We start from the raw sequence: 21,241 nt of genomic DNA, 5'->3' as shown, positions 1-21,241 counted from the left end.
CCCAAAAGAGTGCCTCTCAGATCCATGCTGTCTGAAGATAGTTTCCACCTCTTCATCCAAAGCAAAGGAATAAAAGCACATTCGCAGCACATGACAGGCAGCCCTTACTCTTTTTCCAACTCAGAAAGCCAGAGAGGGTGCTACACATTTTCCATGCAGCCTCAAGACAATCCAGTTTCCTGAAACCACATGTTCAGGGAGAGAATGGTGCCAGCACTGTCCAAGAATAAATGCCGAGGTCAAGCCCACCAGCTGCTGGTGCTACTGGTTCCCTGCAAACCCCCTCACCATAATCATGCTGGCAGGTAATTAGCTAAACATAGACACTAACACACCACCTTACCTTATCCTGCTGTACAACAGGCATGAGAACAAGCAAATCACTGATTTGGTAAGCCCATGCAGTTCTGAAGCAATCTTTTGCACCTTCTATGCAGTTCTAAACCACCTACGAGACAACAAACCTCCTCGTCATTAAGCTTCCTGGGTTGGTAGCCAAATACAAGACAGCTTCTGGTCTTCAGAAGGCTAGAGAAGCTGTCCTGAAGGGATGAGGGGGCAGTCAGCATGGCAGCAAGGATCCCTTCCAGAGTTCTCAGCTACTCTCATTCTGTTCAGCTCCAGAACAAACCCAAAGCGTTTCTGAACAAAACTGTCACGCTGATGCCTGAAAGATGTGGGCAGTACCGAACAAGCAGATTTCATATCAAAATAAGTAATGCTTCAGGAATGTGGCATGCTTAGTCATTTCCACCTCCATTCAAAGCAACTCTAGTTATTAACTCATTTGAAGCTTCTGCATATCGTGCCATGGAATGGAGTCCCATCTTATCAAATACCTGGCAATGTACAGCACAGATCCCAAACACAGCAAGTGTCATGCTAATCTTAACTATGTGTCCAAAGGAGATTAAGTCTGACCTCTGTCATGGATCCTAAAACTTTTATATAGACAAGAAAGACATGTCTGACTCTCAATTTCCACTGTTTTTCCGAAGGGATGAAATTCCAATTCTTGAAAGTAAGTTTCTACCCATGCTAAAAAAAAAATATATGTTTAAACATATAAGCTGTGAAAGCTTTCACAGCAGAGGACATACAGACAGAACCCACACTACTAAAGGCTTGCTTTTTTTAACCTGACTTACGGTAGCTAAACACGCAGGTTCGCAATATTGAAAACAGCAGTTGTCTGGGACACTACACCATGGACTGCCTACGTGCCCCAGAAATGGTGCAGCTTCATGTAAGAACTCAGAACCACGGGGGGACAGAGAGAAAATTAAACACAAACACAAGTGATCCTGCAGCAGTTTCTTGGTGCAACTATCAGAAGCGAGAGTCTGTCAACAGATTTACTCCCTCCTGTTCTCACTTCTGAACCAGGTATCTAATTCCCCCGAGGCTGATGGTATCACCATAAAACCACAAACACCCTCACATTACAAAGGCCACCACAGGTGAGTGGTGTGGGGCCAGGACAACTGCCACTCGTTCCTTTGGAAAAATCTCAGCAGCATGGAAGCAGCTGCTCTAAGGGCTTTGGAGGGTGCAGTTCGAGGACAGCACTGGAAAACCTTTCAGACACGCATCCAGGTAACGCGTTCCCAAAGCAGCCAGAGCTACAGGGAACAAGGAGCCACATCCGTACAGCAAGACTGAGCTTAAGAACTTTGCTAAGCACCAGTGCACAGTACTAGGGCTCAGTGCTCCAGGGCAGGCCCTCCAGCCGGTTGTTTCAAGTAGGAACGTTTCATAAGGCTGCTACACAGCACCGTTTAATCCCCCCCAGCACACACAGCCGGCATCCCCACGCGTTCTCTGCATTTACCCCCCCCCGCCCCATGACAAACTGGAACACGCAGCCAGGGCCATACATTTTAGGACAGGCTGCCCAGGAGCCTTTTTGGGTCCCTTTCTTCTCCCACCACAGGATCATCCCTGCAGGAATTTTTATTCTCTAAATGCTCGGATGGTGGACAATTCCCTCGATACCGCCTGCGAGCCCCTGAAGGGACAGCCGGCTTGACCGGTGACTGAGGGAAACACTGCAATGCTGGGGAACAACGGGGCTGCAGGTCCCGGCCAGGACGCTTCCACCGCCCCAGCAAACGGCCTGCTCGGGGCCTTCATCACCCGCCCGTGACCGAGCTGCACCCCCCCCCCCGCCCCCCTCCCGCGGGCAGGGCCCCGCCCGCGCAGCACCCGGCTCGCTCGGCAGCTGCCCCCCGCGCCGCTCTCCCTCCCCCCGCAGCAGGACCCGCACCCGCTCCTCGCCCCCCCGTCTTCCGTAGCCGCGCCACGCAGGGGCGGCACACGCCACGAGCACCCACGTGCGTTTCCCCAGGCGCTTTTCCCCGCGGCTCATCTCCTGCTCGGCACGGCTGCGCTCGCAGCGCGCAGGGGCCGGCTCGGGCGGCGCTCGGCCGGGGGGGGGGGGGGGGGGCTGGTGCCCGGCGGACCGGCAGCGAGGGGGGGGAGCCCGGTGCTGCGCGGACAGCGCGGCGGGGAGGGGCCCCGACGGCCGCTCGAGACGGAAGAGCAGAGCTACCTGGCGCTACCCTGCCGCTTCGGACTACGGACGAGTAACCTGCCCCGCAGGAACGCTCGGTGAAGGACGGGGCGAAACGCGGGGCTGGGGCTCGTCCAGGGCAGGCCCAGCCGCCTCCCCGCCGGGCTCGGCTCCCGCTCGCTCGTCCCCCACCCGCCGCGGGCACGCTCCGGTCGCCCGCCCCGGCCCGCGCAGGGCACGGGCCCTGGAAGACTCCGCGGCCGGCAGCGCGGCGGGGCCCCGGCCGGGCACCACGGCCCCCGCCCGGCTGCGGCACACCGCTCGCCTCTGCGGCCGGGTCCCCGCGGCAGCGCCGCGGCCCGAGGCCCTCGCCGGGCCCGTGCGGTGCGGTGCGGTGCGCGGCTCGCCCCGTCCCGTCCCGTCCCGTCCGCCCTCCCCCGGCCCCGCACACACCCCGCGCGGAGCCGCCCGCCCGGAGCCCCGCGCTGAGGGGCGCGGCCGCCCCGCCCCGCCCCGCCGCCGCTCACCCCGCCCCGCCGCACCCCGCAGGCCGCTCCAGCTGCTGGCAGACGCCGTTTAATGGCCGGCGGCTGCCGCTGAGCTCCCGCGGCCCTGCCCGCGCCCCAGGTCCCGCCGCTGTCCGCAGGGGGCCCGGCCCCCGAGGCCCCTCCGCCGGGGCCTGCCGCCGTCCGTCCGTCCGTGCTCCTACTCGGCTTTCAGGCCCTCGGCGATGAGGTTGAGCTCGTAGCACCAGGTCTCGTAGCGGTAGGCCATGCGGATCTGAGCCACGTTTGTCTTCCGGATGTCGTTGCCTTGGGGCCCCTCCTCCTGGTAGTTCTCACCCAGGAACTTGGCTTTCTCCTGCCACACACAAGGCACGGCACCGATGTTCGCGGCCCCCTGCCAGCAGCACCCGGGGGAAACACCGGCTGCTGCCACGCAGGGCCCGGCCCCGAGCAGGCCGGCAGAGCTGCGCTCCTGGTCCCTTCAGCCGAGCCTGCCCTCCCCGGGGGACACCTACCTCATGGGACAGGCCACACTGCAGGACGCTGTTCCTGGCGATCTCACACATGTCACAGGTGCTGAGCTTGAAGACCTGGGCAGCGATGGCGTACTCCTCCATCAAGGGCTCCTGCAGCCAAAGGCTGTGTTAGAGGCCGGCTGCTTCTGCCTGTGCAGCCCGGCTGCCCAGAGATGGCCCATCAGGCCAGACCCTCTGCAAACACCGCTGGCTCCGCTGACAAGCCAGGGCCATGCACTCCAGCCCGTGTTCGGATAGTGAGAGGTGATGAGCTGACACAGTACCTTGGTAAAATGAAACTGCATGGGGTCATCTGTAGAAAGGGACACCATGAGGCCCTTCTGGTGGAAGTCAGGCAATGGATTCTTAGCATATTCCAGGAAGAGGCTGTTGTTGCTGAGCGGGGACATAGCAATGGGAATTTGGGCAAGGAAGTATAGATACTGCAACACTGGGCTCTGCAAAGGAGAGCAGAGTTGTCAGGTTACGGATAAAGCTGCTGTGACCTCCACCTCTTCAGGCTCACACCTCAGATCAACCCAGTTCCTCAGCCAAGAATCGGATGCACCGTGCTTGTGTCACGCAAAAGGACAGGTAGGCAAGCTAGCAATCCTCCAGGGCTCACAGGGAGCATGAGACACCAATAGATTTGAAATCTGGATGATTTTAGACCTCAAGTGATTCCAAAGATAACAGATTTATCCAATTATAGGTCTGTAATGCTGAACCCTTTGGAAATGTAAATACATTTCACAACTGCATCCCCAAACATGCCTGGGGAAACCCAGGGAATCGTGCAGTATCTGCCTGAAGCCAGGCTGTCATCTGTCAGTTGAAAACAGAGGATCAGCTGTGAACATGTTCTCCTCTGCCACTCCTGGGCTGTTCTGTGGCAGACTATTCCACTCACCTTCTTGAGGTTGAGACCATGGGAGATGTTGTCTGCTGTCATGAAGGCTGCAAGCAGATGTGTGATGGCCCCAGCTTCCCCACAGTGTGGACGGAAGAGGAATGTGTTCATACCACGCTGCCTAAGCACATGGAAGGAGGACTCAGAGCAGGTAAACAGGGTTAGGTGGCGTGTGCTGTGATATCCCTTGACTTCAGGTCCAGCTCAGCCCCTGCCAGTGTGTCCCCCAATAACCCAACTTGACCTAAGAGCACATTACTTGTTCTCCTTTCTTCGCTGTGCATGCAATGAACACATCTCTACAATCCTAATGTTTTACCCTAGTCAATCACATTTGCTACTGAGGAGTGTTTGGAAATTGCTCTGGGACATGAAGCTCCAAACTACGCTGGTGGCAGAGCAAGGAGGGCCTCTGCCACCTTCTGCCAGTCCATCAGGCAGGTCTCTTAGCAGATCCTGGGCCTCACCTGCGTAGGTTGTTAAGCACCAGGATGTTGGCATACATATAGTATATATAGTAGGTATAGGATGGGTTCTTCGCAGAAGTCCACTGCTCTGGCTTTGGACTTTTAGTGGAGAACATATGTCCGCTGTGCTTGGATTCATCATCCACGCTGTCAAATCCAGTGATCTGCTTGGCAAAGTAACAAAAAAAAGCTGTATCTCAAAGCTCCCCACTTCATCGTGCCCAGGTAGGCTGCCTCAACCTGCCCCACTGCAGCTTACCATAGCTTGGCTGTAGCCCACACCCCTGCCCTACCCAGGAGCAGAATTGAGGAGTAAGGTTGCAGACCTTACTTCTCACAAACCCCTAAGCTCTATCAAGGGGTAGAAAGAAAGCTCACATTAAACCACTTCTCCAGGAGGTAAGTGGACAGCATTTCTTACAGTCCCACGGCAGCCCAGCCCAGGGAGCCTGACCTCTTCCTTCCAGCACTTCTGGACATACATCCTTTCCCAGAATGTGGCAGAAGAGCTGCAAACCCACTGATGACACGTTCCATGTCAGGCAAAGCCAATGCCCTATTTCTTGTGCACAAACAGGAACATCAGTGCTCACCACACCCTGATAACACCATCAGGTAACACTCACATGGCGTAGAAAGACACTCAGCTCCTTGTGGGTTTGAGGATTGACAGTTGCCTCAAACACGGGAACAAAGATATTTTCCAACATCTTCCCAAAGTGTGGGAGGAAATTCTGAGATCTGAACACATCACTGTGGACAGAGACAGGGATTAACCACTAGCAGAGGAATATGGCCCACTCTTCCCATAATCTCTTCAGGTAAAAGAATAAGTTATAGCACGCTATAAGGCGCAGTGCTCTCTCAGAACCACAGCACATACTAAATCCTAGGTACTTGGATCATCCATCTCATATTGGGGGAATAGACCCGATGCCTGTTGAACCAGCTGGCTAGCTTGTGCCACTCCTCAGCTGATCGCCCATAGATTGAGAGGCGAGGCTCCGCATACTGGTACTTGGCATCCTCCAGATCAGAGCCAACCTCCTGAGAACCAAGAGAACAGACAGTGCACAGGGATATTCCATCCCCTGGACACAGCAGCACCACAAATGAAGTGTTTTCTCCTGCCCTGTATTCCTACCTTGATGATGGTAGCAAAGTACTCGCCATTGATAGCATTTTCTGTCTTCAGATAGAGATCACGCAGCTCGCTGGCACCCACAGGGTTGTACTTGGCATTGAACTTGTCAAAGCGCTGAAACGTCTGCCGCCCCTGAAGTAGAGGTGATTAGGGGCGAATCCTGCAAACACGTGCTGGGTCCCAAGCATACCAGCTGGGCAGGGGCTGATCTAAAGAACCCAGAAAGCTAGGAGCTGCTGAACCCTACCACAAACACCAATGTGCAGTGTGCAGTGTGCCATGGGAGTACACGTGGAGGGGGAAAAGCTATGCCTGCAGGGGTGGATATGATATAAGGGGGGGAGAATGATATAAGAATGGTTCTACAGTAAGTGCCCTACCACTTACTGCATGGACATCCAGGGAATCCACTGTCAGGTCATACGGGTGCAGGTTGAGCTGCTGGAAAAGCTGTTTCAGGGTGAGCTGTTTGCCCTTGGAATCATAAACTACACGGTCAGCATCCACACGGTAAGATTTCTTGATAAAACGCAGAAGGTGTTTCTGGTTCATGCAGGCTGCAGCATGGATGTGTGTGTCCACCTGAGAAAGCAGAGGGACAGCTATCCAGCTTCAAGATGGGATGCTTGGGTACCACCACAGGGAGGCTAACAAACCCCTTAAGTGAGACCAAATTGTGTGGGGAGCATGGCTCAGCCCAGCCATGGCATAGGCCAAAAGCAGCCGTGTCAGTCCCACCCCATTAGCAGGCGCAATGCAGGTGTCCCAAACCTTGACTCTAACATCTACATGTCTCAGGGAGGGGCAGGTACCACGACAGCTCAGCTGCAGGGTCACTAGGGCTGTGAGTCTTGCCATTTACCTTCCGGCAGTTGTAGAAATCACGGTGGGGGTTGTTCTTCACCTCTTTCATCTCCTCCATCTCATTTAGCATTTCGTGCACCTGGAACTTGGATGAAAGGAACTTGAGGCGCCGATGAGCATAGGTCTTACTGGTAAAAGCAAAGGGCAGAACAGTGACTGGGCACAGCCGGACAAACGCACCGGGATGGAGCTTTCGCCTGAGGTGGAGGAACTCACGTTGCTCTAGCCTGCCTCCCTGCGGTGCTTCTGGCTGTATCACAGAGCTTTGCAGGAAGGTCTTGCCAGGTATGAACACACCCGCAGTGGGCGTCTCCAACCCCTGAACATTGACTTTGCTCGAGACCCCAGCCAAGATTGCTGACAAGGGCCAAGGACGCTTGGGTAGCCAGCAGGCTGCGCACATGGCCAGGTGGGATCCTGAGGCCGGCCATCCCTCAACAGTGCTCCTCCAAGGCCTCTGCCATAGAGGTCTAGGTCTGGCAGAAGGTTCCTGTTCAGGCTTCCAGCCACTGGGCTGGCATCAGTGGGTTCCTCCCTCCTTTCAGGGAGAGGAAGGGGCAACTCTAGCTTTTCCCTGGCCCTCCTGTTTGGCTGCATGCAGCCGTGCTAGGCTGGGCACTTACACAGGCCCCTGTGCGATCAGGGCCAAGAGGAAGTTCATGTCATCAACGAAGTGCTCCAGGCAGGGGTAGGGCAGGTCCTTTGGCTCCTTTCTTCCAACTGCTGCCTTGTCACCATAGATGTAAACTACCCCATCCTTCATCTCAAGATGGTATCCCAGGTCCTCAGCAAGATTCCCAGTTTCAAAGGGATCTTGTCCATCCTTCAGTGGGGGGGTGAACACTGGACCAAGGGGAGAATACCATGGGGCACAGGCTGCCAGCCAAAACCCCACAAGCCTGCTGTGCTCCTCCACCCCCAACACAGGGCAGGAATAGCCCCAGCACTGTGACACAGAAGCAGCAGCCTGGGTAAGCAATCTCCCCTTGGAGCACTTCACAACCCCTTTCTGACACCTGGCTGTCCCAAGCTGAAGCAAGAGAGCAAAACCCTGCAGGTGCCTAAAAGTACCTGGGCCAGCGTCAGTTGCCCTCCAGACATCACCTTCAATAGCACGCAGGTACTGAGATGGCGTCCTGGGGAATCTCTGCACAGACTTCTGCATGTATTTCTCCCGAATGCAGAGGGCACGGTACAGGCCTTTGCAGACAACTTCAAAATCTTCAACTGTCACCTGCAATAGAGCTTTTGTTGAATGCAACCACACAACAGGAACCCAGCTGCTTGTGAGAGACCCTGGTGCATCAAAATGCAAAGAGTACAGCTATGTTTACAGCAAGCTGCAATCATCCCCTCCTTCCCACTGCTCTGCCTGAGCAGGACAAAGAAGGGATGATGGGCAAAGTCTTGAATATGGCAAAGGGAAGTTCCTCATGCCAGAACAAATGAATTTCAGCTGTCATCTCCTCTTACATTCCTCACCTCAAGCTGTAGCTGGCACTGAAATGGAAGCCAGGCCTGGGCAGAACACTGGAAGCTATTTTTGGAGCCCAGGCTGAAAACTGAAGCATGACCAACAACATACACTGAGCCAGTATGTCAAGAATTTGTGATTTACTGCACAGACAAGTGTTTTGGGCATTTAAGATTGGCCAGACTGGAGCAGCATGACAGAATACCAAGCAGTAGCTGCAGCTAGGCGCAGTCATGGCAGAAGGAATGTGCCTGTGCATGGATGGAGTTTCAGCTTCCCCTAACGGCTCCTCTGCTATGCAGCTCCAAGCTGAGCACCCTGTCCCAGCCCAGGAGGGGGCAATCTGCCATCAGCATCTCTTAAGCAGCACAAACACAACAGGAGGCTGTGGAAGAAAGGAGGAGGGGGAATGAGGACAAGCTGTGCTAACAGTGCTGTCCAACAAGTTCCAGGTGACCCTGCTTGAGCAGTAGGGTTGGACAAGATGACCTCCGGAGATCCTTTGCAACTTCAACCAGTCTGTGATTCTGCAATGTGTGCACAGGTCTCAGAAAGGCGTAGCTGTGTGCAAGCTGGAGCAGGCTGCAGCAGAATGAGCATCTCCGACCCTTCCGTGCCCTCCCCCACCGTACAGAGAATCTCATGGGAAGCACGCAGCATCCCCAGAGACTCCTTAGGGAATTCAGTTCAAGATCCTCCAGGGATGCAGCAGGACACCGTTAGATGCTTATGAGACACAAATAGAGCTGGAAGACACAGACTGTCCCCACTGCACCTGGTGAAGACTCCTGTGACAATTGGCACTCAGGAGGGCCAGGCAAGGACTAGGTGAGGTGATAATCAGCATGGGGAAGTTGAATAGCCATGCAAGTACCTACCCCAGAGGCATAATCCCCTGTGATCTGTACCCTCTGGAAGTCAGGCACTGCTTGGTACAGGGGGGAGGTAGAGATGACCTCATCAATAGTGGACAGCCTGGTTATAGACTTCTGAGCAACAGGGAGTGCCAGTGCAATTGTCTTCAGGCGGAGCATGCGCTTCCTCCTGCCAGGGAGGAAAGCCTCAGGCAAACAGCCCTGACTCCGTGGCCACACACAGGTCAGGGGCACTTACCAGTCACGTTCCAGCTGTGCACAACATCAACCATCTCACTGGTGCTTTCTGAGCACCTTGAACAGACACTGCCAAGAGCAGAAGCTACAGCACACTAAGTGGCCACAGACTTTCAAAAGCACACGCAGTCTTTGGAGGTTGCACCTTTCCAGAGAAAGGTCTCCCAGCTCTCCAGCAGAGCTGTGGCCACTGTGGTGCTAGTGCTGAGGTAACAGGCCAAGGGTGTCTTTCTGTCCATCAGTGGGAACACTTGGAAAGGAAACCCTGAAGCACCTGACAGATGCTCTGGGATTACCAAGGAAGTAACCCATTGTGGCTGTCGTGAACTGTTTTCACAGACCTTGATTTATGTTCCCCCTGCTTTCTTCCAGTTCTGGCTGGGGATGAGCAGACACTGCTCCACTCCCTCTCCCCTACTACCCTGGTTGTTGCTCACCGCTTTTCTGCTGTGGAGGAACTCTCCTGAAGCATCATGTGTGTTCTCATCTCCTGGCGCGAGATGGGGCAGACCTCTTCCACATCAAAAGGAGAGATCTCTTGCCTGATCGCCTCATCTTTCACCTCAGAGGCAAAGACCTTCTCTGCGAAGGAGCGCATTGCCTCATCCATCTCTGCAAGGAGAAAGAGCAGGATGCAGGGTCACACAGGCACCTGGCTCCCAGCCACCCCAACAGGAAGGTGCTCCTTGCCGTCAGCTTAGAGCTCAGTTCTCATCTCCTTAATACACCTCCACCTCCACCCCACCTGGGAGACTCTGAGCACCCTCCAAACTTTTCAACAAGCTTACAGGGCCTGTCCCACACATTGTGGACCGGAGACATACCTAGAGATCCGCAGCACACCGGAAAAGGTAAACACAACCCACAGTCTGAGAGTAGCACAAAAAGGCTGAGAAAGAAGCCACTTTCCACTCCTTGGGAAGGACACTTAGGAGACTATGCACCGGGGGAAGAGGAAAAGACTGGCAGAGGCCTTGTAACTCCAGGAAGTCCAAGGCCCACTTGTTCCACAAGGCATCCAAGCAGGATGAAGACAGAGGTGGACATGGAGATGGACAAAGCTGGCAGCCAAAATAGTTCCTGGCATCACAAGGCAGCTGAATAGCTCCTAGCTAGGGTACCAACGTGTGGCCTAGACCCCTCTCAGCCCATCACATTCAGCATCCTGCAAAGGTGCCAAATAACATGGCTCTATGAAAAGTCCCCATGGACACAAGGTTGGTTGGAGTTTTAGGGAGCAGAAGAGGGTAGTTAAAAGCCTTTCTACTGCCAGCAAAATACCATAAAACAAGAACCCAAGGGCTCTTCTGGGAACATCTCCTCAAAGCGCACACTTGCATAGCAGCATATGGACACTAGCTGAGCAGGTTTCACTGGCAGTTGGCAGCTCAGCATGAAGCATAGTGAAGATCGATGCTGAAAGAAGGGCACGTGGGACCACACCACTGACATGTCCAACAGGACATCGTGGTCAGCAGGTGAGGACCAAAGCAGAAAGGACTGACATGCATGACAGAAATATGCTACACCTAAAAGAGATTTTCAGCATTGAACCTATCCAACTTCTGCTCCCACAGGGTCTTGTGGGGGAACAAAACAGCATACTCCTGAGTTTACAGTTCCGAGGTCCTAGCAGTAGGTTAGTTGGGAAACATAACACAGTGGCTTCCTTTCCTGCTACCATATGTTAAGGCAAAGGGGTTTGTGCTGAGCTGTAAACACATGGGCAAATTTTGGCACTAGGTCCATTTCTCAGCAGTGCAATGTCGCAAAACCAAGATTTCAGTAATAAATGGTTGGTGTTGACACACATGGCCTTAGCAAACAAAGTAGGAAGACAAGGGCAAGGACATCGTACTCTGGGTTTCAGCCTGAGTAAAGGAGGTGAAGCATTGAATCTGTTCCCTTATGGATCAAATCCACTAGGAGCAGGATGCATTTAAAAAAAGTTAATTTAGGCTGGATCTCTGTTTAGGAAAAAAAAAAAGCGTGAATAGGCGCAAGGGAAATTGCAGAGCGTTTCTCCTCCTGCCACAGAGGAAAGCAGTCCTCTAAGCAGGAGCTTGGGGGTGCTAGGACAGTATTTAACAAAAAGCAGCTTCATGTACCAAGGGACCTGAAGTTCCAAACCATTCCATGAAACAGTGAGGGGCACAACAGGCACTGCTGAGAAATAGCATCTTCTTGAACTGCTAAAAGTTCACCATGATCATGTAACTGCTGTTTGTTTCCAGTGATCATGTCTGGACAGTAACACAGCAGAACATTTAAAAACGAAAACAACAATACTCACCTTTCTCTTCTGCTGTTTGAGATGAAACAGAAACAAAACAAAAACAGATGTGATCAGCCCTTAAAAATCTAAACCTTTTTGCCTAATCATCAAATCAGTGATTTAAAAGGGACTGGTGAAGTACAAGTTTAGGCAAAGCCTTCCACTTACAAAAGAAAGAATAGTACTTGTCACTTTTTACACTACAAGGATGTAATTTCAGTATTCACTGTGCCATGATAATAGCTTCAGCACTATGCGCGTAGATGAACCACATTGTGAATGCCATCCAACTGAGGCTCTTTTACAGAGCTCAGATCTGGCTACTGCCTTACAGTAAGCTCTGGGTTTCCCTGCAGCTGTCCAAGGGGAAGAATATTTTCTAGAACCTAGATCATCTCAGTCAACATTACAAGCAACTACCAGATACCTACTCATCTAATAGGACCCAGCTGTCTTGGAACGTCTTCCCCTACACCTCTGTTCAGGGACAGGGATGCAGAAGAGCATAGAAATGACTTAAGAGGGCAAAACAGCATTCTCCTACCTCAACAAAAGAGCAAACATTTTAGTGACTCAGTGCTAGGGCTGCTTTGCTATCTGCTTTTTTTTGGCCGTGACCCACCACCCTTTATGAAGATCAGGATGGATAGTGATTTCAAATATAATGTTTCTCTTTCATCCTCCTGCCACCTATTGTCACGTCTCCACTTATTCACCAACAGGATCAGACAGCTGAGACACTGCAGCTCCACAGATTTTTCACTCCTGGTCTTACAGGGTGGCGTTGACATTTTGAGGGTGCTGCTCATGCCCTTTCCATCTGACCCAGAAAATTCAGACCTGGGTTCTGGCATCACAGCCCCCAGCTGCTGACTTTCCAAAGTCCAGCCTGCATTTGCAGTTCAAATGCGTCCAGTGCTGGTATTTGAACTCCATGTATTCATTTGCAAACTAAGTATCCCAGAAATGCCTAGTGTGACCTTTCATTTCTTTAGTGGATGAAAAATACACTCGAAGGTCAACAAACTCCCACTGATGTTTCAGGGCACGGCTTTAATACCAGCTTCACTTACCAGGACATATCTGTCACACAACAGAGCACTGCAATTCTAAACATGCTCTTTCTTATCAGACCTATTCGGTGCTTATGTTCTTCAGGGCTTTGTAATGGCAGCCACATGCCCTTGTGTGCTGCTCTGCAAGGCCTGACCAGCCCTACTCCTGATACCCAGGAGGCTTCCCACCCCCTGGGGACTGCAGCACCCCAAGTCTTCTGAGCTTAGCCAGGTTGACTGGAGGAGACTCCTGAAACCCCTTTGACCCCTTCTACAACGATTTGATATCAGGCTACGGCAGGGTGGACGATATTATTCTTCAGCATGAGCAGGGCAAGATTTAAACAATACCACCATTATTTTGCTGCACTATCCAAAAATGCCTCCATGCAGGAAGAAAATGCTCAAAGACCCCATCTCAGTCCCCTGAACCAGGAAGACAACACACTACCCAAAATCTCAGAGGCTGTAAGCTAATGAGCCTGCCCTGGTGCTCCCTGTCTCACTGCTTGCTTTCAGACCTACCTGGAATTTTCACCCGTGACATCTTTGCAGCAAGTTTGCAGAACCCCAAGTAACACCCTGCTGTAACAGAGCACAAGTAGCTGACTGAGTGCACAGCAGCCTAACTTATTTTACTGCTTTCCCTTCCCTGTAATTAGACTCTCCCACTTTAAAAGGAGAAGGGAGGTGAACTGCAGGACTATTTAAAGTGCAGCCACAAGCACTTCCACTGAAACAGGTGAAACCAGGGCTCAAATTTAAGTTAGGCTTTCATTTCACATTTAGTAGAGTTTTGCCTGTTGTGTGGCCAGACTGCCACCTCCCAGGAAAATGTGAGAATATGCAAGTCAGTCTCTTAAGAGAGACTAAAACTGATGCCTTCCATGTTAAACCAATGATTTAGAGGAAATCCCTAAGGCACAGGGCTGATATTTTCATCATAACAGGAGCTGTGGACCAAAAAGGTAGGTACACATGATGTGGTCTAAGCAACTACTGTCCCATTCATAGAAGATTTTCCCTGAGAGAAATATCTACTCGAAAGACTGGATTTTAGCTGCAGGAGTTGAACGTGTCCTCACATCTTCTCAGGTATATAAAATGGGAGGAAAGAAAAAAAATTGTAGGGAGCTACAAGGTATGATTTTGTTCCTGATTTTTTTCAGGAACTGCCTTTATATAACTTTGTATTATAGCAAAGTGGTTTTCAGTCAGCTGGCAAGCCCACGTGTCACCTACCTCTGTAAGTGATGAACCATAACCAAGGCTTACCTTGCAGTGACCACTACTTTGCACAATCCAAGCTGTGCCAAAAAACTCCCCTAAACTACACAAGGTGGCTTGGATTTGAAAGAGCAGAGTATCAGTTTGTGAAGTGCCTCTTAATGGCTAGTTTTAAGCAGATTCCTTCTAGCATACTGGCAGCCTGGACTGTACCCAGTCCTTTAGGATCTCCTCATGAAGTTGGAAAACAGCTCCTGCTTGAAGAAAATGGCCAGAATTTGTACTGCATATTGCCAAGGCGGCTCTGAGCTTGTCTCAGCTTCCTGGTGGGCAGCGGTGAGCCTAAACAGATCAGGATACAATGGTTTTCATTTGAAACAGGGCCTTTTCTTGTTTGTTTATACTTCAGTTCTTGATGGATTTGATAGACTGTATTGGGATCAGGACAAATCAAGCAAAGCATTCAGGCCGTAGGTTATCACAGTCCTGCTGATGATTTAAAATGTGACTTCGGTCCCAACAGAGACGGGAACAAATAATCAGCACCCCTGGAAAAGACAATATTGTCTGGAATTGCATACACGTTAAGTGCTTCCTGTCCTATATTTTGTAGGAACGGCTAAGAAAAGGTCTTGTCTCAGAAGATGGCTGGTATAAGTGAAAGAATTGCTTGTCTAAGACATAGAGTATGAAATAAAGCAGAAGTCATAGATTTTGTTCATGGGGTGCACGAGAAACTTGTGGCACAACCCGTCAGTCAAGTAAGATGAGCTGGGACTTTGCTCTGCATCTCCAGCTGAGATGATTTCCAAAGCATCCAGAAATTCTCTCTGGAAGAACACTTCTTGATGTGCATAATTTTAAGACATGCTGGGTTACAATTAGGAAATTCTCCATAACTCAGGGAGTTTTAGCCCCATTTCCCAGATATTCCCCAAGAATATCAGTTGATTTTCCTCCCCAGCAAGCAGAGGTGCAGCCAACAGGGCAAACCTGGGATGCTGTTACAGTCTTGATCTGTAATAATACCCAGTCTCTTTTCTCAGACTGACAAGAGTCTTCACTTTCTGAATTATTCTTGTTACTCATTTACCGGTTTGCCCCAAACTGCGTTATTGTTCAACTATTCCATTTAAGATCAATAAAAGCTATGTCCTGGTTGTTTGCTCTGCCACAAGGATTAGACCTGTCCCCAACCTTTTTTAGACATATCAAGGCCTTGAGATTCACATCTGAAACCAAAGATAACCTTTAGGGTGCAGAGGTTACCTTCTTCAAGAGGTCTCTTGATCCCCTGGCTGTTTAAATCACAGGGTCAAATTAGTTGGGTTCATGGTAGAAATATGAGTAAAGGTTGGGTATGCTGAGCTAAAGTTAGAACTACAGCCTCTTTAAACTGAGGTATTGAATGCAAGCAGGGCATCTCCCCAGTTGTTTTTAGCTGGAAAGTGATTCACGCCCAGAGGCTTTAGAGGTGTTCTGAAAAACAAAACAAAACCCCATACTTTATCTCTGAAATGCCTTCATTCTGCCTAGATTCACTCAAAGAAAAATAGCCAAACATGCCAGGAATTTGGCAGCTCAGGGTATTTAGCAAACTCTTCCTCCAATCTGCCTAGCAGAGCAGCTCTATCAGAGGGGTTGCTGTCCAAAAAGTCTACAGGCAAGTTTTGCTAGCAAATGATTTCAATTCCTGAAGAGGAGAAGTATTAACAGAGGAATGTGACATGGAAACTCACAAGTGCACTTCTTGATGTGCTTGCATTAAGGAGCCTCAAAAGTTTCTTCTCTCCTCACATTGCTCTTACTCATCCCCTGCACAGATTCTTCTAGGGCTGCTTAAATCAGCCTCTGCTCCAACATGGAACAAAAGTCGGAGTCCTTTGATAAGATGGGAAATAGCTTCTAGTAACAGATTGTTACAGATAATTATAAGGTAGAAAAACTTCCCTAATTAGCCAAGAAAAGCCTCTCTTTTAAGCATCCATCTGTACCATGATTCTGAATCTCGCATGGAACAGGCAACAACTAATGCAGCTACACAATACAAGGAGTTTTATACCTAGCATAGAACAAGAATCTGCATCAAGGGAAGGGGATCTTTCAGGCAACGGAAGAAGTGCTTTTCAAAGGTAAACTTCACCAGCGCTTCTTCAGCTCCAGGCCCTTAGCACGTGATAACTTTAATCAACGTGGGACAGCACCTGCTGCTTTACTGTAAGTTACTTTTTCTCAGAATGCAGCCCCATGCCAGGATGGGCAACAACTTTTCCACAGAAACTAGTACCAGCTGGGACCAGTCTCATCATGACTGGCTACCTATAGCTGCTCAGGGAAGGAGGAAAAAAAAAAAAGGAAACAAGGTTACTGTTTTAATGCCATTCACTTTTATTTATGGAAATACCAAATAACTCGTAGCTAAGCTGGAATTCCTGTGATACTGAGGATGGTAAAAATGGCTGGAATACTCAGCAATGAGAACAGTTGGGGATTCACTGCTAAGGAAACGTCAGGTCCAGCAGACTCTAATCTGAGCATCCACAATTCACAGCTCTGGATTGCGACACGGAGGCTAAAGGTGCAAGAAGGCAGCGTCTCCATCCAACCTTGCAGCGTCTCTAGACTCCCAACACTCCTGAGTGTGTGGAAACCAGCCAGCACACACAAAGGGAGCTGAAAAACCCAAGCTCACATGTATGATTCTTCATTTATTTTAAAGTGCTTTACAATAGCTGCACTGTGATTTTGTGAAGTCTTCTGTTACTAAGAGTCTATTTTTCAGTTCCTTACATAGAAAACAGATTGGACTCTGGGTTCCAGAGGCCTGCCACCATGTCTTAGTAGCACATTTACAGTGGTCCGATACAATTTGCCTTATGCAGGAGAAAAGCCAATATAGAACTATTTCAGAAGACTGAGTTAAGCAATGTAAACGCCTAACAAAGAGCATGATCTGGACACAGCAGGAACTTTATAGCTGATTTCAGTCATAGGACATGAAGTGAATAAATCTTCTCTCACCTTTTGTTGCTCTTAGGAAGCATCTTTTTCAAGGACAAAGTCAACAAAAAAGTTATGATGGATCACAAAGACAAAACTAAAGCAAGAAGCACGACAACAGACTAGTGAAGTCATTAAAATTGGGCTCTGGAACAAGCCTATAGTATGTCTCAAAGCCTGCCTCACCCCTTACTGGTGTGATAGTGGACATACATAACACAGCTGTTCATGCTGCATTACGGAATCAATGACCTGAGTAAATCTAAACCCTGTAAAGAAAGCAGATAGCACCGATAAGCCTTCTGAAAGGCAGTTATGTGATCCCGCCCCCAGCTCACTACCACAAAAGAAACAACCAAAGAATTCACAAAGTTTATTCTTTAAAAAAGTTATTTAAGAAGCAAAATAATTTACTCCAAACCAACAGAGATGCATTACTGAAAGCAGATAATTACACAAAGTAACAACAAATTAGCCCTTGGATTAAAAAAAAAAAAGTCCACCTCCCAACAGTATCCAGCCATCCCTGAGGCTGCACACAGTCACTTAGGGTTGCAGGGTAATGAAGGACTAAGTACAGGATTAGAACGCGATACAAACCTTCTTTAATCTCCCTCCCCCCACAGGCTTGAAATTGCTTGAAATCCAGTTCTTTCTACATCACTTAACTGTGCTAAAAAACGTGTCTACTTCAGCATCATGGTTACCATCTGAAGTGTTTCTGATGTCAATGAAAACAAAATCTGAACAATGCTTTTTGAACAAGACCATGGAGTAGGGCACTAACATTAACCAGCCACGGTGTTACACTATCTTGTTAAATGGCTGTTCTCGGTCAACAGTAACAAACATTTTTACAATTAGTTGCACTGGTAATTTTTGAACAAGAACATTACACATTTTTTAAAATATTTTACCTCAAGGCTGTTTATGGCCTGTTCTTATTAGGATAATGAAGTTAGCTTAGTACTAACAGTGTAGTGCTGTTAGTTCAAAATAAGAACATTTGGACTGAATCTACAAAACCATTTCTAGGGAACCGTCTCGTGCAAAAACTTGTGTGCTTACCTTGTAAATTATTTTTCCAAAAGTTTTTTAGGGTTTGGTCCTTCCACAGTGCTCTACGAGTTGCCACCAAAATCACAGTAACATTTGGCTGACCATCCACAAGCTGCTGTTAAATATTTTTTTAAAAGCCAGTTGCATTTTATACCTGAAAATCACAGCTAGCAAAGCCCTGATTAAAGAACTGCATCAGACTCAAGTTGTTCCCGGCAAACACACCGCTTTCCCAAGTCCAACTTAACACCATCAACAGATGTTAATTGGGCAAGCTGTAAAATGGGTATTACCATATACCCTGGAAAGTTCTAAGAAATCTTAACACCTCAACTGAAAGGGCACATAGAACAGAACAAAGAAGGGCCAGAGTTGTGCTCCAGCATGAGATAGTGTGGGTTTCCCTTCTGGTCTGCTCATGCCCTGTCACAGATCGCAGCTCAGCATGAACATGCAGGGACTCAGGACACAAAACTTTTTTTCTGTTGGCACTGAAACCTCTCTGATAGCAAATCATCTGCTTACATGTTCCTCAAACATCACAAGGGTTGCATGGGAGTGGGACAGAACACAGCTCCATAAAGAAGTGTCTCTAGCAGTAGGTTGTGCTAGACATAAGAACCTTACATTGAATGTTTGCATTCATCTATCTGGCGAAACTAAAAGGCAAGGGTAGCACTTGACATTGCCTCGTCCCAGAACTTCAGAAAGGGTTTCAGCTGTTCTGTTTAAAAGTACCGACTCCCAGACCCAAACCCATAAGAAGATGGCTCCTCAGACTTGACTTTTGCCCTAACGCATCATGTGATGCATATCCATTATGTACTGCCAGGGACCTTCACTGACTGCAATAACTCATATATATGTGTATATATACACGGCTGGAAACCAAGTACAGTCATTTACTTCGTGCTCATAACTGGTACAAAACCTGATCTTGTAAAACCACTTAATAGATTTGAACCAAAAATATCATAGATTGGAGTACCACCCATGTAAGTTAGCTCTACAGCATCCTGAAAGCTGATGCATGATCCCTCTGGTTCCAACAGTAAAATACTTGCTGACCAAGTACTTGCTTTACAGGCCTCCTTCCCTTTTAAAATTTTATACAGCCCAAGAGAAAGAGAACACCTAAGAGAAAGTAGATTCAGTTGCCAGCTCCCATATGATTTTGAGAATTCACAAATTCTGAAGTTCCAGCTAGTACACTTTTAATGACATGTAGAACATGCCAAACAATGTAGAAAGTTATGATGAATCCATATCAAAAGGAATGTTTAATTTTCACACCTGACCACACAGCCTTCAAACACCAACTGCCAGCTGCAAAACACTTCCTGTGGCCATGGGCAGCAGGCAGCCATGCTCTGAACTATGCAGTCAAGCCTGCCAGAGAAGCAGCTCCAAATTTTTCCAAGTAGTCCAAAAGCATAATGGACCTACAATAAACTCGCCATTCAACATAGCACAAACTCCGCATTGCTGTCTTTCCAAAATGCTGAATCCATGCAACCAGATGTGTATCCCCAAAGCTATCTTTTTCTGTAATTTTATTAAGTGGGCAAACAGTACGTCACACAATTCCAGGGACAGTGAGCTCCTGCTTCAGGGCTCAAAGAATGCTTTCACAAACAACTTTTCTTGCACCAAGAAAAAAAACACCAAAAGAACACCAAAAACAACAACAAAACTGCTTGGTGATTACAGGTAGCTCACAATGATCATGATTCTGTCACGTTTAACTTGCAAGCATAATATCACCTTCAAATGAACTCAAGTCACAGCCAGCGTTATCCATAATGCTACCCTCTACTGGGTATGTCACTGGAAAATCATGTAAAAATAATGTATTTTAAATTCTCATCAGTGTCACATCCGTCAAGAATAAAATAAATTGCTAAAATACTTATCTGGAGTATCAAGGATAAAGAAAATATGATACAGATTGATCCTCTGCATTCCAAGAAGAAAATTAAGAATGTAATTAGTGGATGAAGAAGTATTGAAAGGAAGTTTTTTCTCTATTTACTGATTTCTGATTTCAATTTGGAATTTTCAACTTCAAATGAAGATGTAGGAATCTGACACCAACAAACTGAAATTAAGCCTCTTGCAGTTATCTACACTCACACTAGTTCTGCAGACTGAATACTCCCTCTGTAGGCTGGGGACTCACTACTCTTCCATCAGACAGTAACTGGGTATTCAACTTTGCTATGAGAAATGTTGCCTGATCACACACAACAGAACCCAGTATCAGTAGCACAAGAACTAAGGAAGGACATGGTACTCCAATGAACGCTAGTAGGCTTTACAACAGGGACCACATTTGTACGTCCCATTTACATAAAGTGACAATGTTGTGTTCTAGGAAGAACTCACCCAGCTTATGCAGCAATTCTGTGGTACTTTGAGGCTGTTACAACAAACCCAGAATTCCCATCAGTATATCATACACCTTCTGCGTAGACATCACTGAATCCCTTCCTCATTTTGCAAGGATGCTGCAATCAGAAGTTAGCTCAGCTTTCTTGTTATAGCTCATTGCTTTCTCCCCTCAGCCTGGACATCCGTGACAACCACTGCACCAATTACAGTCAACTTCAAATCCCAGACTCCTTCCACGACACGGAGGCTCTCCACCTACATTTTACAGAGCCATTTTGAAGAGACTACATTTATGGTCCAGTGGTAAGAAAATAATTCAGAATAAAATAATTTGCAAGTTACAGACAGAGCTGAGTAACAACTGCCCAAACTAACCTCCAGTTATTAGATTAACTATCTGTCCGTAAATATTGGCAGTTAATGTTAAAGTGAACAGCTGACTAATTTGGTCCAACCTGGAAAAGGAAGATCCAAACGCTCTAGAAAACCAATATAGAATACGCACAGTTCCACCTAAAAAGAGGTGGATTGATCCATTTTGATGGATCAAAAATGGATGCAGTATGTTCCCCTCCCTAGTTCAAGAGTTTTACAAGCACCTGCTGAATCTTTCAGCTTACAAATTCCTGTTTTAGTAATCTACCATGCAAACAGATCCTCCACACAAGACTTGCCTACTTAAGACAACAAGCTCCCAAGATATTCCAGTCCTTGTGTCTTTCCTCAGCCC

The 21,241-nt window shown here is 48.6% G+C and overlaps 2 protein-coding genes across 3 annotated transcripts in view; both read right to left on the bottom strand.

Moving 5' to 3' along the window:
• Nucleotides 1-479, bottom strand: part of DENND2C (DENN domain containing 2C) — a 20,876-nt gene extending 20,397 nt beyond the window's left edge. Inside the window, exon 1 of the mRNA XM_080568774.1 lies at nucleotides 344-479. Within this exon, the coding sequence (XP_080424900.1) occupies nucleotides 344-367 (24 nt within the window). The 5' untranslated portion in view covers nucleotides 368-479. The remainder of the gene's footprint in view (nucleotides 1-343) is intronic.
• AMPD1 (adenosine monophosphate deaminase 1) overlaps nucleotides 1-21,154 on the bottom strand; it is a 24,185-nt gene extending 3,031 nt beyond the window's left edge. Inside the window, exons 1-14 of one of the 2 annotated variants that reach the window (XM_080568777.1) lie at nucleotides 9,942-21,154; nucleotides 9,271-9,436; nucleotides 7,990-8,152; nucleotides 7,542-7,761; nucleotides 6,917-7,046; nucleotides 6,442-6,636; nucleotides 6,055-6,186; nucleotides 5,794-5,957; nucleotides 5,537-5,663; nucleotides 4,911-5,074; nucleotides 4,444-4,564; nucleotides 3,818-3,991; nucleotides 3,534-3,644; nucleotides 3,222-3,373 (exon numbers count right to left, since the gene is read on the bottom strand). In XM_080568777.1, the coding sequence (XP_080424903.1) occupies nucleotides 3,222-3,373; nucleotides 3,534-3,644; nucleotides 3,818-3,991; nucleotides 4,444-4,564; nucleotides 4,911-5,074; nucleotides 5,537-5,663; nucleotides 5,794-5,957; nucleotides 6,055-6,186; nucleotides 6,442-6,636; nucleotides 6,917-7,046; nucleotides 7,542-7,761; nucleotides 7,990-8,152; nucleotides 9,271-9,436; nucleotides 9,942-10,114 (2,192 nt within the window). In that variant the 5' untranslated portion in view covers nucleotides 10,115-21,154. Of the gene's footprint in view, nucleotides 1-3,221; nucleotides 3,374-3,533; nucleotides 3,992-4,443; nucleotides 4,565-4,910; nucleotides 5,075-5,536; nucleotides 5,664-5,793; nucleotides 5,958-6,054; nucleotides 6,187-6,441; nucleotides 6,637-6,916; nucleotides 7,047-7,541; nucleotides 8,153-9,270; nucleotides 9,437-9,941 lie in introns of those variants that run through there. The other variant, XR_013942307.1, reaches the window with a different exon arrangement.
• Nucleotides 21,155-21,241: the final 87 nt, after the last annotated feature.

The sequence above is a fragment of the Anser brachyrhynchus genome (genome assembly GCF_964034855.1).
Source record: "Anser brachyrhynchus genome assembly, chromosome: 27".
Classification (NCBI taxonomy): Eukaryota; Metazoa; Chordata; class Aves; order Anseriformes; family Anatidae; genus Anser; species Anser brachyrhynchus.
Note: the sequence above shows the minus strand (reverse complement) of the source record. Positions and strands in the feature narration are given on the sequence as shown.